General features: G+C 41.6%; 1 protein-coding gene across 2 annotated transcripts; it reads right to left on the minus strand.

Annotated features, from left to right (window-relative positions):
* Positions 1 to 282: 282 nt before the first annotated feature.
* MYOZ1 (myozenin 1) lies at positions 283 to 17284 on the minus strand. Of its 2 annotated transcripts, XM_062579926.1 has the most exons (6): positions 17084 to 17284; positions 14905 to 15006; positions 13110 to 13291; positions 4292 to 4526; positions 1666 to 1825; positions 283 to 840 (listed from the first exon to the last, which is right to left on the minus strand). In XM_062579926.1, the coding sequence occupies exons 2-6, from the start codon at positions 14978 to 14980 to the stop codon at positions 609 to 611; spliced, it is 885 nt and encodes a 294-aa protein (XP_062435910.1). In that variant the 5' UTR covers positions 14981 to 15006; positions 17084 to 17284; the 3' UTR covers positions 283 to 608. The 2 variants fall into 2 exon arrangements, with proteins under 2 accessions (XP_062435910.1, XP_062435911.1); XM_062579927.1 differs by lacking the exon at positions 14905 to 15006.
* Positions 17285 to 18811: the final 1527 nt, after the last annotated feature.

An 18811-nucleotide genomic window follows, 5' to 3' on the forward strand; every position in this document is an offset into this window, starting at 1 on the left:
AATGTCTGTTATATTGACAGGCTGACTTGCTATTCTATCTCTCAAAACACCTTTGATCCTCTTGAAGTGCATGTACTATTCCTCTGAAAGTCATCATTCCTCACCATCAGTTTTGAGGTCTTTGTGCAGGACACCTTGATTTATACCTGCCTATCTTATGACCATCCTTATCAGTCCCTGATCTTTCTTCCCATGATAACAGCCTACTTTTGAGATTGAAACTGTTGTTATTACTGATCCCCAAAGCAGCACTTTCTTTAAAAGAGAAAAACAGACTTTTTTTTTCCTCTTGGTGCTTTATTACTTGTTAATATATGACAAAACAGATTTATTATTGAGCAGACAGGCAGCATTTAGCATCTCTAAACAGAAAAACACTTCCCAATTTTGCCCTTTGTTTTTGCCCTGGTGAATAAAAAGCTCCCTTCCCTCATACTGTTTCTGATATGGATTAACATCACAGCAAAGATAAGTTTAGAACCGACTAGGAACTTGTCTGGGTTAAGAGCAAAATAAAGGAAGGACTAGAGTTGCATTTTTCAGCTCCCTACCGTTAATTTGCAAATAAACAGGGCTGAGAAAAAAAGAAGGACCTGGGGGCCAGGGGTTTATAGCTCTTCTGTTTCACCACTCCTTGGCACATTGACCTCAATATGGTACTCGGAGGATTCTCCCGAAGGCATCCAAGGTATTGGGGTTCTGTTGAAGGAGGGTCTGTTGCTGAAATTTTGATTATATAACATGATAGATTCTGGAAGCAAAGGGCCAATTTCAAACTGAGGCACTTTGAAGGTCATCCGTTTGGCTGCTTTCTCATAACCCCCATAAGGCATGGCAGTCCTGGCATAGGGGAACAAATGGAGTTAGCACACAAGAAAGAAGTAAAGAATGGAACCAGATCAAAAATTAAAGCCATCAAGACTAAATTTTACTAGTGTTTCTGTGTCACTGGCCAACAGATTCTGCCTAAGAACATACACATCTTATTGCCTCTGTGCTAAAAAAGATAAACCAACTTTGTACTCCTGTGCACTTCCTTCGCCCCTGCTGCATGAACCTCCATCAAACCATATACCTTCCACACCTATCAGTACCACATACACATAGGAGGCAGAGGCTGTGTTACTGCAGAAAGGAGTGGGATTTGGGTTTGTCCTGGGTTCTAGTGTTCTGAGGCCATGGAGGTGGGTAACAAAATGTAGAGGTTAACGGAAAGTTGTCGCTGCACAAGAAATATCTTGATAACTCATTTTTTATCAGAAGGGTCAGGAAGAGCCTGAGCTTTTATCTGAAGTAATGTGAAGTATATGGCTTCTGATCTCAAGTATTTTTCTGGAACTCTTGAACTTGAAATGGCTGCAGTAATAAACAGTGGCAAGCCAAATCTTCCCAGATCAAACAGGGGGAAAGGAAGGAGAAATAGGATTAAAGTCATGTCATCCTGCTACACAAGTTTTATATCTACAAGCTGAATTCAAATCTCTAGCTTTTAATGTAGTTTCTGTTTGTAGGCCTCCAAACTTTGAATCCATAGGAGACTGAGAAGCAAAATGGCATATCACTAAAACTTGCTCACACTGCTTTAAACAGAAAACACGGTGGGCAATGTTTAGGGTTATATTTCTTATGCAAAGTAAATTGAATTAAATATCCAAGTAGGCTTACCTATTAAAAGACTTGTAATGGGGGAGATCAGCTTTGGGACTATATGACAGTAAGTCAATCGTGAACTGACATTTGTCCTGAGGGCTGATACCCATTGCCCGTTCCCAGGGGGAGATGTAAGTTTTAAAGACTGTGACTTTCTTCCCTCCTGACTTGCCATCTGTAAATAGAGGAAAGAAAAACACTCTGCTCAGACGACACTTACTCCAAATACATCACCTTTCTATTTTGTGCTACTGAGGTTGAGGCAACAGCTTTGTCTCCTGATCCTGCAACTTCCAAATCAAATCCTAGTATTTACAGTTAGCTTTTTCTTAAAAGAGACCATGTTGTCGACCATTTCTATGCTTATTCACAAAAGCATGTGTACTACAGTGTGAGAACTACTGATCCATGAATTTGCATTACAGCATGTATCTGAAAGCTAATTTTTCATTGTTCCATCTGGTTGCTCAAATAGAAACCTCTTTCTCCAAGAAGAAATGTCTATGCCCCCTCATCTCTTCCACTACCTCAGGGAAAGCTTTTATGCAAGCTAAAATGCACTCTAATTTCAGAATTAACTTCTGTCTTCTGTATGTGGTCATAGCAGACATAAGCCCTCTCTCCCCCCAGATCTCACCTTCAGAGGGATCAAAGCAAGTCCTGACTGTAAACATTCCAGAAGTGGACTCAAACTTTGCAGTTGACTCTTCTCTAGCTTATCAAGCTAAAGCCTTTAACTATTATATTTCAGCGTATTTGCAGCCCATAGCCATCTTTACTTTCTTGGAAGTCTATTCTTGAATGTTTTAAAGTTACCATCTTTCTTGTGTGAATATTTTTATAAGTTGGTATTTTCTTTGTAGTTACATGAGTATACACTCATATTTTCCCCTCCTGAGCCAGAATGCCAGAGGGAAGTCTGGCTCAAACACCAAGCCTCAGGGTGACTAAAGGTTGTTTGAAAACCTGATGGGATATCTGTGCAAGTTAAAGTCGTGTCTGTGGTAGAGCTGCACTTTGTTGCTGTAAAACCAAATATTTGATCACCAGAAAAATTTTAGGCTGGTTTCTGGCTGCTTCATTAATTAACCAGGTGACCTGAGAAAAGCATTTTCATTCTGTGTGCTTCACTTTTTCCAGCTGTGTATAATACCATCTTGCCAATAAAAGTATTGATTGTATAGTGATATGCAGCACACTTCGAAGACTCTCATCCTCCAGACATTTTAAGGCTGCAGAGTGTTCCTTTCCCACCAATGACTTTTAGTTTGATAAGGTCAGATAGCAAGTTAATGGAGTTAATAGACATTCTGATGCTTTCATGACTATAATTTGCATAGAAAACAAAGCTTTGTGAAGTAAGTGGCAAAGTATGAACACTAATACTTTTATCTGAAATATTATTCTTTATCACATCTTCTTTCTTGGACTTGTTTATTTTCTTCAGACTTTGCCAAATCCTGGGCCTTTCTGATTCCGGAAAATTACAGCTATACAAAAGAATCTGATTTACATTAAAAAAAAAAAAAAAAAAAAAAAAACCTACCCCCTCCTTTCTGTGTGAAGGATGTAAAATAGGTACTTTAGAAGTAAATTGATTGCTAGGGTTGAAAGATAAAGCAGTTGGGATCCATCCACATTGGGATGGTGCTAATCATCCTTCTTCCTGAATACAGAAATAGGATAACAGTAGAGAAGAATCACCTATAAGAAGACAGAGTCTACACAAATTTCGTTTTCACAGTGATATTCAGAAATGTTAACAATGATTTGATACAAAATGTCGTTTGTCCAGAATGTAAATGAAAAAAACTTGGATTTTACATGTCCTTTAAGTTAGTTGTTCATTTAATGTACAACTCTGCCCAGTTCCTCTGCAAATTTGCCTTTTTTTTGTTAAAGTCCCATAGGAACCATTAAAACGACCATTCTGTATACTCAGGAAGAGATTTACAATCCAGTGTCACCTGCCTAAAATGATACCACAAAAAGAGGATGTCAGGCTGATCTTATTACAAGGAATTTGATTCCAGAGGTTTCTGGCTGAACTAAATGGACGATAAAATTAAGCAAGGACTAATTTTAAAGAAAAATACTGTGCCTCATAAAGATACTGCTTCAGCAGACTAGTGATGATCACCAGAAATATTGCTGTTAATTTCTGAGGATTATCTAAGAAGTGATGTTCCTTTAGGTGAAAAATTTGATTAGAAATTAGGACCTATATACTCAGACTGACGTGTCAGATCATACTAATGGGCTGAAGAGCTGCTACTACTGCTATCTCTAGCAGTTGTCAGTGTGGAACATTTTGGAAGAAAAAGTAGAGCCCCATGTTGTATAACGTGCAATACTAGCACACTGTTACATCAACCTTAAGAACTCAAGAGTTCTCAAAAATTCCCAGAATTTCTTTGATTCAGCCAAAGCAGATTATTTCTGCTTCTTGCCTATGAAGAAGCCACACAAACATGCAAATAAAACTCTCACACCAAAGGAGATTCAATTCTAAGTTTTGCAGCTGAGCTTAGTTTGGAAGAATTAAGATTTTAACCAAATTAATTTACCTGTCTCCAAGAGTAAGACTGGCCCAAGCTCTGATAGCTTTATCTATTTCTTATTCTTGCAGAGGGATACTTGCCTTTCTCTGTACCATCGCCGCCTCCTCCACCACTTCCAGCTGATTCCCCAGCATGACCCCCTTCACTGTCCCCAGGGCCTCCTTTGCTTCCAGGCCTAGGTGGAACTGGGGGATACTGGTGCTTGCTGGAGCCATGCTGCCCTGCTGTTACTCCTCCTACCATCCGCCCTTGGGCATAGCCGTGAGCATCTCCCCCATAATGCCCTCCTGATGGGATGAACTTCTGAAAGTGATCCTAGAGCAGGAGAACAGAAAGTAAGAATCACTAATCCATTTACATTTGCAGGCATGGGTCTTAAAACATATACTCCTGAGTCCCCAAGGTCTTCTCAGACTTGTGTCTCAATTAGAAAGGCAATGGCAGAAGAGAGCATAGGTTATTCCCTATATTCAATATAGGAGCAGTTATGGAAAAACAGCAATGGCAACTAAAGGTCACTTTTTAACGGGCACCTTATAGTCATTTTGTATGATCAGGCTGAGAAGAGAGGGATCTGTGTACTCTCTGCAGCACTGATCAGCACGAAATACAGGAGGTAGGGAGAAGAAGTGTGTTTGCCAGAACAGGTAGAGGTTCAGATTGAGATACATTAATTAAGTTGTGGGAAAGCAAGTGGAAAAGAAACCAGGAGGTGTTTCATGTTGAGATTAAGATAGCCCGGCAGAGTCAGCTAGGTTATAGTTTGGGAGCTAAGTGTTAAAAGGCCGTAGAACCTGTGACAACATAAAACCATGCAAGATGACAGGAAATACATCAGTTTTCCATATCCGTGAAAGTCTGTAAGGAGAGAGATATTTACACATTGAGAAAGACTTAAGAGATAGCAGCCGTGAAAGGCTTTCTTGAGACCACAAGAGGAAAATGACAGAAAGGAGGAGTTTTATTTTTAGCAATATGTGCAATAACAAACCAAATCTGACCACTTACAAGGCAAGAGAGAAAGCTGTATCCATCAGAAAAATAAAGCTGATCTTACTGTCCAGGCTCTGTTCTCTCTAGTTCAGGCTAGTGCGTGCAGACCTGCAGTACATAGTGGAAGAGCAAATCGTCCATGCTGAATTTGTAGACTCTGTGGTGCCAGCACAGGGGCATATCTTAGCCCAAAGCAATTTAATAAATATTTCTGTGGAACAGAAACCAATATAATATTTACAGGAAAATGTTTTATGCATTACAGCCCACATGGCTTTATAACACAAGTTATGTAGTGTATGTATCACATATAGTCTTTCCTGTTGGACTAGGTGATTTGTTACAGGTACCTGAAAAAGTAATAGATACAGCTGAAGCTGGATGAATCTGTGGCCTCTCATGTTGCAATTTTGCTTGTGTAAATTCTTGTCCTGCCATCAATGGGAGACCAGAGTCCCAATCCCACGGCTCTCAAATGGTTAAAGCTTTCTCAGGGCTCTTACACCTAGTACAGTTTAGCAATAAGAAGATTTCCAGGCTGTAAACAGACTTCCAAGGCCAGCTGTTTGGTCAGCTAAAAATAGATGAGACGTGAAAACCCCACAAGGCTCAAGGCAGAATTATCTAACTCTCTGCTCGTGTGTCTCCAGCAACAGTGTCCAGGGTTTCACAGCAGGTCACCAGGCTGCAGCCCAGGCTTGGAGCCAGCTGCAGGCTGAAGTGGCAGAGCTGGTGCCCCCAGGGCCTTTAGGGACTGTCTGTTCTGCTGGTTGTAGGGAATTCCCTTTTTAGGAACGAGGAGATAATGTTCCCCTGAATGTCAGGAAGCACTGGGAAGGGAGACAATCGTGAGCATGAAGCGTAGGCTGCACATAGGAGCTAAAGCTGATTTTTTCAGTTGTGCCTTAGAAGCTATGTAACAGTAGAAAAGCAAACTGAAACGAGTTTTTTTGAGGTAAAGATCAGAATGAGGTCATCTCAGAATTTTACTGTATATGCAAGGTTAATGCATCTACTTATTTGCTTCTCCACAGCTCAGTAATTTCAAAACAGGATTTGTATTGGTTTTCCTTCAAGTTTTGCCCACACTGTGTGCCCTTCTCGAGAATCAAATGCTTATTTCTCTTTTCCTCTGCTTGCTAACATGCACTGTCAAAAAACATCACAAAACGTAAGCATAAAATAACTACAGTAAAAAGGGCTGGTTTGATTCTGCACATAGCAGTATTTGATGTGGCCAGGAAGGGACATCATTGTCTTGTCATCTCATTTTAAATTGTGATATTATCAGTAAGTGGGAGTGAAGTTTCTCTGATACATAAGGTTTGCCTCAGGAAAGCCAGACTTAAATCCCATTTAGATAGAAGTGAAATTAGCTTGATGGATTTCAGCCTAGTTCATGGCTCTTCGTGGACCTACTGAGAAAACATCAGCAGACCTCTCCATTCAGACGTTAAGACCCATTTTCTATACAGTACCACTGGTCCACTCACCTGCTAAAATAAGAATCTCTTTTTCATTAGTTTTGAATGCCACAATAGATTGTCTGAGTTACAGGGGAATCTCCTTCTTCTATTACAAGAGGCAAAGGCTGGTTCTTGTTTTTTTTTTTTTTTTTGTTTTTTTTTTTCCTTTTTTTTTTCTTTTTTTTTTTTTTTTTTTAATCTTGAACCTTGCTGAATTCAAACCGGCTGACTCCAAGAGAGCAGAGCTCAGGAAGGGTAGCCTTGAGCAGGAGCCTGGATGTAGCCAAAGCTGAGTAAGTGCAGCCATGTCTACTTAGGCCAGGCCTGTGTTCAGGGGTTTTAAAGTGAAGTATGGTATACACTTGAGGGGACTCTGTCAATTGGCCATTGCTAACGGAATGTGGAGTTTTTACTTACATGCGTATTCCCATCACAAAATCCACCATCCCATATAGTTTTGAATGATGGTCCTGTTTGCAGTCCCAGGAGAGAAGCCCAGGAATGTCAACTGAGGAGGCAGATTCCCTTCTCCTCTTGCCCCTGAAAGCAGTTCCCACACCCCTCCAGGGTAGGGCCTGCCCTGTCTGCATGTTGCAGGAGGCAATGGAGGCTCTCATTCCCTGGGCATCCCTATATCCACTCTAACAAGAGAATAGTTGTGGCAAGTTCATATGTTGCATGGTCCTTTGGGTTGGCTAAAACAAATTGGGCTCATGTGTCTTTGAAGTCCTTAGCACAAACTGAGAGCCTAGATTCAATAAATTCTGAATTTTCTAGGATTACTGTATGTGTCACACAAAAAATAGATGATGAAAGATGATCCACTAATGGAGCTGGGATCTCTAAGTATCTCAAGGCCCTGACGTCACTGCAGGCAGTCTCCAGGAAAAGACACTGTGTGCTCCCCCTCTGCTCCTACCCTAAAGAGAATGATTGAAACCACCAAATGTGTTTCTATTTCCACCTCACTGATGAAGAACTTCCAAAAAGCTTGATGCCTGTGTGGTTACTAACATGTCTGAAGTTACTGTGACTCCCTCCCCTCAGCAGCAGCCATTCAAATACTCCTTAATGGTGGGATGGGAGATTTAAAATTCAAACATTGAGATATAGAAGAGAAAAAATGACTGCCTAAGACTGCCTGTTGTTTTTATCAAAGAAACAGGGTAAAGGGGTGCCCCGATTCCTTCATTTGAAGTTGCACAGCCTTACCCTCATGATTCACATTTATAAAAAGGAATGAAAATAAAAAGTGACCTTCAGTTTTAAGATATAGTATGCTAATAGTTTTTTTTTTTTTTTTTTTGATCATCCTTCCCCAAGGAGTCCCATAGTTTAATGGTTTGAGCTCCTGTCCTCTATTCCCAGCTCTTCTTCTGACTTATTATTTAATCTTGGGTAATTTAATCTGGGAAATTTAATAATTTTTACACCTCTGTGCCTGAATTTACCAGTCTAAGTGAGAATTTTCATCTAATACTACACAAAAAATATTTATCTCATTTGTATACTTTATATCATCCTTGTTGCATTCTCTTTTTGATGAAAGAAATTGAATCTCTGCCTCTGCTCAGTTGAAAGTTTTCTCACAGTGTTCCATGAAGATTACTTTCCTTCTCTGTCCCTTCTCTGTCATTCTCATTTCCACGCCAATGACTTCTTGAGCAAGAAGGCCTCAGACTTCATGTTGACTTCTAGATTTTGGATATAGGTGGGACTCTAGCTCTTCTACACCAATCCAGCTCCAGCACAGCAGGTCTTACTTCATTAAAAGCTTTTTATCTCAGCTGGCTAACTCCACTTAGGTCATGACCTGAGACTCTTCCATATCTCAGCTTGTGTCCATCCTTTTCAAGAGGTTCAAGAGGTTTAATCTTCCCTGCAGAACAGACTTTCTAGGAATAATGCTTAACATTTGCCCTTTAGCCCTATCTCCAGTGATCTTCGTAGTCCTTCATAAACAGAACCATCAGTGCACACTTGTGCCTTAAACCAAGTAGTTGCGTGATGAGATCTTCCACTCCTCCATCCTTATTCTTTCCGATATAAACTGTATCACCTCTGGCTATTTAGCGTGTAAGAACTCTAAGGCAGGATATTTGTCTGCTTCTGTCTGTAGTACTGGTTTGGGCATTGTAACTTAACCACTTCCATTTGCTTCCTTCCACCTCTGCCTACTCTTCCAGGTTCTCTTGTTCAACAGCAAAAGTAATTCAGGTTTACTCCTGCCATTGTCCAAAGGAACAGTAATCCAGCTCTTTAACCCCTTCTTACTTCTCAAGTTTTGTTTCACATCTGGTCTCTTACTCTGATCTGAAGAGATGACCTGACCTGAAGTCCAGCAGAAATTGCCTGCCAATACACGGTCATGTGTTGTTTCCATACAAGTGTTGCCAGGACATAAGAACTGCATTTATTTTAACTTACTGCCTAGTCTGAGAATCTGTCAAGCTCTTCTTTGTAGTACTGCTAATAACTGTCTCTTCATATATCTGTTATTCCATCTTCCTAATGGTTTTAATTTAAAATCTGATATGTAAAGCAGAAAGAAGAAAAAAAAAAAGATAGCTAGAAATCAAGTCTTCCTATAAACTGTTTCCTGCATGTAACTCAAATCAGAAAAGTGTAACCATGCTTTTGTTTTTGAGTGCTTTCATTACGTAATGATAGACAGGAAGGTCTTGCACAGACGTTTCCCAAAGCAGGGGTTGGACCATGAGTTGGAGTTATGGCAATAGTGAGTGGGGTTGTAACACTAAGACATATTCAGTTTCACATGGTCTTGACATATTTCAGACCAAACATATCAATATCAAGTGGAGACAAGTCTGTGAACTGCTGATCTAATTGCTAAACAGCAAAGCAGGATTTCAGAGACCCAGAGATGATAATACCCAAACCTTCTCTGTGATATTGAATAATTAATTCATCTACATGGTTCATTTTCATTCTGTAAATGAATGAAATAATTTTCTTCCTGCAATGGTTGATCAGCTGCTACAGTAATACAGTACATAGCAGATAGGATTTCATAATAGTCTTTAAATAGTAATAAATTGCATTTCACAGCTCCCTAGTGAGGTTGATAGTACCCTCTGAGAGAGGCTAGAGTAGAGTACCACAGTTCCTGCAACTCAGTGGCACATCCTGGACTAAGGAGAAGAGATCCTTATGGTTTATTCTCACTAGCCAGAGCCCAGCAGAGCTCATCTTCTGCAGCATGACACCAAACAGGTAGGACATCTCATGAATTCTCCTCACTTGGCAGGTTATCAGTGTGCTAAAAGTGTCTGACCTTCAGACCTCCCTGAAAACATCTCCTTGTACTGTGTATTTGCAAGGAAAGAGAGACAATACTGAAGACTGCTAGGCAACAAGCAGTGCATTTCATTGTGCTTGGGTTAGGAATGTTCAGTCCTTTTGACTCTGGCTTTAGCTCCTTTGCCTTTAACTGGATGGATGGAGCCACAGTAGTAATGAGAGTCACAGGCTCTCTCTTTTGCGTGGGACCATCTCATTCATGCACACACAGTGTATAGATTTTTTCTGCTAGAGGTAAAGAGAGTGATCTGATTGTCCAGTGTGGTTGTTTGGAAGGGGAAGAGTAGGAGGGAAGCAGGAGGGTAGATTGATGACATGGCACTATTGAGATTTTCTCCCTTTTGTGGAAGGTTTATAGCTCCAGCGTAGGCTATTCTGAGAACCCTTATCTGGGTTGGATTTATTTTTAATAACCTTTCTCTTTGTCTGTTTTATATTGCATTGCTTTGCTGTTCAAAAAATTTTTCTTTTATTTGGGAAAAGAAATAATCTATCTGTACTCCATCTCAGTCCTTTCTTGTCCTCTTTTGCCATGTTTGTCCTGAGAATTTTCTAAGATAGCTAAGAAATCCATGATGTAAAAGCAGAAAACACCTCACCAGCTTTAAACCCCTCTAGTGTCCCTCTAGTGTCTCAAAGTCTCAATTGCTTCTTTGGGGTGGGGAGCAAAGAATGTGAAAACTAACTGGAAGGAGCAAGTAACTGGAAATAGCAGAGGAATTCTCTACTCTGACATTAGCTTCCTCCTGCACTTCCCTTTCGTTTAATCCTCCCTTTCTTCATCATCATGTGAGCAGAGTCAGGGAGAAGAATGGAAAGAAACAGACAACTAAGCAAATACTACAATCAAAAGGACTTTTTGATGAAGTTGATTTTGAGTCGTAGTCAAGTGCTGTCCTGACAGTTTGGAAGGTGACAGTGAGGCCACCAATCTGCTGCTGTTACCTGCCCAAGAACAACCAGCTTTCCAAGAAGACGGTTCAGTTGCTGCAATTGCTCAGCTGTTCCTGTCATTGCTCTGGCTGCCAGCAAAAGTGCTAATTCATGCTGGCTGTGGTGACAAGAACAGTTATCCACAGAGGCAATGGATGCAGCTGAGCAAGAGTCCTTGGACAAAGCACACCAGGCAGCCAGCACATGATAACAATTATGTCTGTGGTCCTGCTAAACTGGCCCTGAGCAAGGGCCGTACGGCAGACTGAGCTCTTCCTGCACTAACCAGTGGAGAGCCTGCATTAACTAATGGTATCTACCACAAACGTGGAGAAAAGATAGACCTGCAAGTGAAACGGAGCATTTTAAAGCAGAGTATGAGCTGCTGTTTGGAGACCCTGCCATCATTACTGTATAGCAAAGCCACACAGAAAATGCTAGATTTGTTAGGGCTTTCTCCCAGCCTCCATATACATTTCTTCACAGCAAAGCATCCTACAGTCTTGCTCAAAGAACAGGAATGATCTCCCAGAATTTGCAGCAAAAGAGGTTTGCGGCAGAAAGCATACAGAACAACTGTTGGGTTTTGATGAATAAAACACAATAAAGTAGGAAAGGCAGCTTGAGAAAAGAAATGATTGTTACCAACCTTTGTAATCTGTCTTGGAGACCCAGTGTCTCAGTTAAGAGTTTGGGGCCTCTCTGTTTCTGCAAGTCCAGTTTTGAGCCCATTCATCACAATTTTTTCACTTTGTATTTCTTCGGTTAGATACCGGAAAGTGACACTTTTGCAGAATTTTGGACTTCAGCCTTTTTATTTCCTTTATTTTATCACTCTGCCTCTGATCCCCACTGCAATCTTCAGATTTCTGACATAGAAATTTGGGCTTCATGTCTTTTGGGAGCTCTAAGATTGCTGAGTATTTATAATAACATTTGCATTTCAGTAGGATTTTCAGTCTGAAAAGCCCAAAGGTTGAACACCCCTCTCACATATTTTCTAGGGGATAGCTCATTAAAGAGATGAACAGCTTGAGGCACAGGGATGATGAAACTGCCCAAAATCCAACAGTACCAGATATAGTTACTATATCTGGTCTGCCATCCCTGATCTGTAATATGACCTACTGTTATCATTTTAATGACATATTTGATCTTTCAGCACATTTCCACATCCTGCTTGCCAAATTGTCATTTTTACAAGTGAGCTACAAAGACTTATTTTGTGTTCCTTTTGAAAATATGAGAGGGCTGAAAAAATAGGGTGTTTTTGTTTAGCACAACATTTTCTTCATCTTGAATTTCTTTTCCTTCAATTTCCTTGGACTGGAAAATAGATACCATAAAGGGATAAAATGACAGTAAATAAAGTTTAAAGAACAAACAGAAGTGAAGGTGTTAAGTTAGAACACCTACAATCCTGAGACCTTTTCTGTTTTTTTACTGAACTCCTGACAGTCATGTGAAAGGAAAGTTCTGTTCGTAAAAGTGTAAATATTTTCAAAAGACCTTACTTCAGTCACCTCACTGAAGAGAGAAGCCTTAGCTCAAAGGTTAAATAACAAAATTTACAGCTGGGAAAGGGGAAATATACCATATTTGACAGAAAAACGCACTACCAAAAAACAAACATGGCTTCTAGCAAATCAACTGAAGGTATTGCAGTGTCAGTAGAGGTTTTTATCCAAATTTTCTTTTATGGAACTTCTTGCAGAAATGAGCAGAGGACTGTGCCCAGAAAAAAGAATACAAGTATATCCTAGGCTAAAAACAGAACTATGTCAACTGGAGCAGAAGTCAGATCTGAATGGATCATTTCCTTCTTGTAAAAGAAATGGAACTGGTACATCAACAATTAGTCACGCCCTGTGCAGCTCTGAACACTTGCACATCACACAGTCCCCGCCAGTGGTGGTCACTTCTCCATCAGTGATACCAAGTGTTCCCCAAAGGAAAGTAACACTGCTGCCAAACTGAAATTAAACTCTTGTAATCTTGTCTTTTCCCTGCACTACCTTGCCAGCAGATCCTCAACACACATACACACGCACACACACGCACGCACAAGTACTCCCTCACCCCGGAGTGTCTGCCTCTCTCCACGGCAGGGGAGAGCTTAGGCACCCTTCATTCCTGCTCCCCTTGGGTGTATGGAGCAGCTTTTCAGTTTTAATCTCCAACCTACCACAGAATTGTCGACAAAGGCGTCAGGGTTATTCTCATAAATGAATTTCTCCACTCTCAGCTGACGTAATTTGAACATCTTGGATCCTTTGTTAGTGAGGAGAGAAAGCTCTTCTAGCATCACATCTCGGGGGATGCTGATCTTCTTCCCCAGATTCAGCTTGGACACCTCCTGTGGCATGGCTACAAAACATATCAGATAGGACACTTCAGGAGGAGTTCTGGTCCAGATCTCTTGCCCATTGCTTCCCAGCATCAGAACATTCAAAGCAGCCAAATTCTCTTCTAAATTAAAATTTTTCAGAAAATAACCTGTGCACCAAATTTCTTGCAGTGATGACAGTTTAGATATAGGTGGGTGCAATTTACACTGGATTGCAATCAAGGCAAATCTGTACAGATAGGAGTTATGTAAGGGTGGAGCTGGATGCATGAATCCCACATCTGAAATACCTCCGTCAGAGCAGTGGGATTGCTTAGTATTGCCTCAAAATGCACCACTGGCTTGCCTGGTTACCAGCCTATACTCCCCTCTTCTGGAGTTAGATGAGTGGTGGTCAGCTTATAGTGCTGACAAAATAATAAGCACAGACAGCCCTGGGGTGCTTTCGTTTAAATATTATCCCGTAACCATGGCAAAATGTAATGTTATTATATCTTTTTGTTTGAAGGGGAATTTTTAAAGGAAAAAGAGATTGGAGTTCTCTTCAATTCTTAATACTCCTGTTATTGGACGAGTCCTTTTCCATATAATTTGGTCCCACCAATTCACCATCAAAACAAGGCATTCAAATATTTTCAGTGTAAAAAACTTGCAGAAATGAAGTTGAAGCTTTTCGTTATTCAGAAACAAGCAATTCTACTTAGGCTTTCTTTTTCCCATGTCAAGCAATGATAAGACAACTTACCCACCTCTGTTTCTCATGCACAACAGAGAATGAACCTCCATTCTTAATCTGGTATGAAATTGATATCAGCACAGTAATTTTCATTTATTTAAATTTCTTTCTTTTTTTTTTCTTTTTTTTTCCCCTCTGAAGAGCCGGTTCTGTATAGCAGTATTCTGCAGCACAGGAGGAAATGCCCTTTTACTGATTTTTTGATTTTTAATTGCTTGTTTACTTAAATGCAGGATTTAGGGACATATACTCTAGCAAAGAAGTTTATGCAGCCTTTTTAGGACATTGAAGAAAGTGACAGTAAAGAATTGCTACTGTTCAAAATCGCTGCAAATATCAGCCATGCTGTCAAAAGTAGAGAAAAGATGAGGATCACACTTGATTAAAACTCACCTTATACGCAGGTATTCTGTAGAAACAAAAGTATCCCAGGGTACATCCCTCCTGCTGTATTAGCCCTACTGACAAAATTTGACTTTTCCCACTAGTAAGTGCTGGTGTCAAAGGAATTCTCTCACACAGAGGAAAACCAAATCAAAGGTGATGAGAGAAAAGATCAACATGGAACATAACTCTGCACTGCAATGTTGATATCTATAAATGATCATATTATCTTTCTATCCATACTGGTATGCATCCAGATTACTGCCATAGGAGAAGGTTGTTTTACAAAGTGTAATCCAGACTAGAATTTGACCTGAGTGTGTATACAATGCTTTTGAAAAGCAAATTACAAAATTTGATGTCATTACAGGGTGAGCTTTTGTAATGGTGGCCCTGCCTCCTGGTATGTTCGCTGCGTATTTTTCTCTCAGCCAGATAGGGTGTGAGATTTTAAAGGCTGAAATTCAGGTTGCAATCCAAACAGTTCTTTTATATGCAGTTTACATATCTTACCTTCATGTGTCAGCTTCCCAATGAGTTTAGTGGACTTTTTCCTTTTAACAGGAGCAGGAGTCCCTGCTAGGGGCATTCCCACAAAGGGTTCTCTGCTTTGCTCTAAACACACAGAAGGAAATGCAGAATGAAACACTGGAAAGGTCTCTCTTGCCCCTCTTAGTTTCTATCTAGAGTTAAGAGACACAGGGTTCTCATTTCACATACAGATTCTTTTCCATCTCTCCCACAGGAAAGAGAATATCATCCCAGTATCATTCTGTCTGGGTGTCATCCCAGACAGAATATCAGCATCAGGCCATCGCAGTGCTCTGTGCAGACTTCATATTACGACATAAAATATGACAACAGATCATAGCAGAAGCATAACTTCACTACCACATAGCATTGCCATCCAGAGTAGGCGTTACAATCGCAGCATTGCAGTCTCCCGGCACCCATGTATGCCATGATGGTACTGTGTTATCATGCTGTGCTGCAGTGTAGAATGTCAGTTTGAAAAAATGCTCTGTTACGACTTAACGTCATTGTAATGCCATCTGGATATCATTAGGTGGTAACACATATTCTTGTATGAATATGTTGGGTCTGCCCATGAACTATGTGGGAACATTTTGAATAATGTATATGCTTGGTTTGGATATTTGGATAGTCCCATTAGAACTGGAATAGCTCCTCAGAAAGCCAGGCTGCAAGTTGTGCAGGAAAAAAAAAAAAAAAGGCAAAAAAAAAAGCGCTATGTAATTCTCTTTTATTTACATCATTATGATGATTTATTACAAAAGAGCTGAGAGAAGAAGGCACAGGCATTCGGTTAGAGTTGTAGTTGTTTTAGGTGCAAGTTGTTTTAAGTCACACCCATATCTTATGTATTCATCCTATTGCATAGCATTTTGGAGGGCGGCAGGGGAAAGAGGGAGATTTCTTCTTGCACTGTTTCCCATCTCTGTCCCCAGGTAGGATGAGAGATCTGTACTGCAAAGATGGGAAAAATTAGGAGAAATCCCAGCAGTTTCACTTCAGGCAGCTTCTCATAGTCCTTCTTGGAGGTTATCACGCACAGTGCAAGTCAAGCTGATGTCTCATTTTAGCACTGTGCTTGCTCAAGTAACAGTATATAAGGAGACAGATCCTCACCAAATAAATGACCAAACTTCCACCGGGTTCAGCAATAGCAGATTGTAACTAACCATTTCTGTCCTTGTGCCTTTTTACACCTTTAATTGTGCACTGTGCACACTGCCCTCATTATGATCAAGACATTTTATGTTCTAAATATTTGCAGTTTTCTTCCACCATTACTCCTTTCAGAACATGATTTTTTAGAGGTGGTGACAACTGCTAAAAGCAGCCTGGCCAGAAGAAACGTGCTCCGATTACACTGGCAGATATTCTCTTGGATTAAGTTTTCTTTCTGATTTCCAAGTTTGATTTTTTTATTGAGATGCTGCCTGTGTGGTTCACATCACAGAAGAGCCCATCCTGGGGTATTCCCAAAGCGAGTGTGAGCAGGTGCAGCCATAAAGCACGCGCCACGCATTCTCCTCGAGCAGCCGGACATCTGCTTGGCTATATAAAAGAAGCAGGCCCTGCTTGACAGGAAAGGGGCAATGCTGCCAGGAGACAAGGGGAGAAGGGAGTTTCAGGGAGTTTATGGCTCATCTGATGGGTCACAAGACTGGCAAAGTGAAGGGAAAACGTCTGCGTCCCCCGGACACGGAGTCCTTGGGGCAGGCAGGGAAAGCTGGCCCAGCTGGGGAGCTGTGCCCCTCCAGCACGCCCGTTCCCGAGGAGCAGCGAGGGCAGGTTTATCCCATTCGGCTCTCCTTTGCTATTCCAGCAGGATCAGGGAGCTCATGCAGTCGGTCTGGTGTGAGGAAAGGGGCAGCAGCCTCCCACTGTGCGCAGGGCCCAGAGGCACACTGGCCCCCCTGTTCGGTCTGCCACCCCAGAGCAGCGAGGCTGCCAGAGCCTCAGCCCCGATCCTCCCCACTCTCATGCACAAGACCAGGGCCACGATTGCCCTTTTCTCCCATCAGCTCTATCCCTTGGTGTAATTCCTCTCTCTTTTTCTGCTTCATTCTTTGCAGCAGTCATTTCCTTGGCTTTGCTGCAAACCAACTAGTCTTTACCCTCTTCAGCCCCTGCTCTAAACTATTTTGCTGCCAGATCAACTCACCTTAGGCTTGCAGTGCCAGGCTCAGACCAGCTCACGTGCCTGCCCCGGAGCTCGGCAGCAGGCTGGCGGTGCGTGGGCCCCGTCCTCCCGGCCCGTCTTTGGGCACTGTGGGGACGCTTGTCCAGCAGCCCCGCTCACCCAGGGTGCCGGGGTGCAGGCGGGCTCTGCCTGGCGCTAAGTGCTGGTGTGGAGTGCCGTGAATTTGACTCCTGAAGGCTGCTCGCACAGGCATCCTGCGGTTATTAATAGCTGACAGCCCAGCGAGCAGGGTCTCAGATAGCACCGCCGCCAGCCCCGAGGAAAGGGGAGAGGAAAAGGTTGCACCTCAGGCCTCCTACAGTCACTGCCTCAGTTCCCAGGAAGACTGGGCACCCTATTCTGCATAAGTGCCTCACTCCTTCCCTTCTGTTCCAATCAACATGCCATTCCTCTCCCTCCTCCTATTGCACTTCAGTAATACCTCCTCAATATCCTATTTCTCTGTAACGCCTCAAGAACTCTCTCAGGTTTTGCTCTTTTTTTATACCCTTCCCTCTGCTCCCTCCTCACTCCATCATTCAACCCAGCTTCCTCCAGGCTCTCATATTCCTAAAATGCCAGGGATTCAAATAATACATCAGAGAGCATAGAAGAATAAAAATAATTATACTTGTGAAACAAGAACTAGTAGGAAAACCACAAAGTTTAGAAAGCTATTTACAGAGTCTTAGGAAGTTGCTATGTAATGTGGGTAGAAAACCCAATAGAATCAAGTAGCAAGTAGACTTCCTTCACATTTCCCAATTCATGGCAGAAATAGGGCTGATTACCCACATGTAGTGTAGCTTTGTGCATGTAAGAGATTGCTCTACTGTAGTCTCTGCTCATTCTGAGGCAATACTACCTGTTTTTTTCCCCATGCCCAACTAGGTTATGCTTCTAGAAGGAAGGAAAGTTATCTCATTTTACTGAATTACTCTAAGATGCACAAACTTTTAAGCTTCTGTGTACAGCAGGAATATTGCAGAAAATAATATTCTTTCCTATTTCACATCAAAGGAAAACCAGGCTGTCCACTGAATAAACATAGAGTCTATTGGGGGAAAAAAAAACCCCACCAAAGCTGTGACTGTAGTAGAGAATCATCTGCACAGACTTGCAAATAAAGTTGATATAAAGGATCATCGGGAGACAGTTCCTTTCCCTTTCTCCTATGCTTTGTACAGTTGTTTTAGCCTGCACCAGCAGGGTGTAAAACTTCCCAGTCTGATTAGTGTTTTGCAATCACAAGGCATTAACACCCCAGTGCTGTTTAAAGAGTCCTTTATAAAAGTGCTGTAGCCTGTGTCTGTGGACGGGAGGTGAAGACCTCTGGACAATAATCACCTTTTATCCCTGTAACTTGGAGCCAGGAGATGTATGATAATCATCTCTTGGCCTAAAGTTTCCCATTTTTCTCTTGCTTGCCTCCGCATAATCACTGCATATACACCACATCTTTGTGCCTATGGCATAGCCCTTTTTCTGCTCCCTTCATACCACTGTAGCAATTTGCTAGAAGTTTTCCACCATCCCAAAGAGTGCTGCTTCTTTCACTGAGCCCAGCAGATACAGCAGGATGACTCACAGGGGCTGGATGGTCCAGATCCTCCCCCCACACTCCCATGCTGGTGATCTAGGACTAGCTCTGTGGAGCTATGCCGGTGTAAAACACATGTGGGGGTGGCACAACTGAACTGTAAGTACCTA

Source organism: Rhea pennata, chromosome 7 (genome assembly GCF_028389875.1).
Source record: "Rhea pennata isolate bPtePen1 chromosome 7, bPtePen1.pri, whole genome shotgun sequence".
NCBI lineage: Eukaryota > Metazoa > Chordata > Aves > Rheiformes > Rheidae > Rhea > Rhea pennata.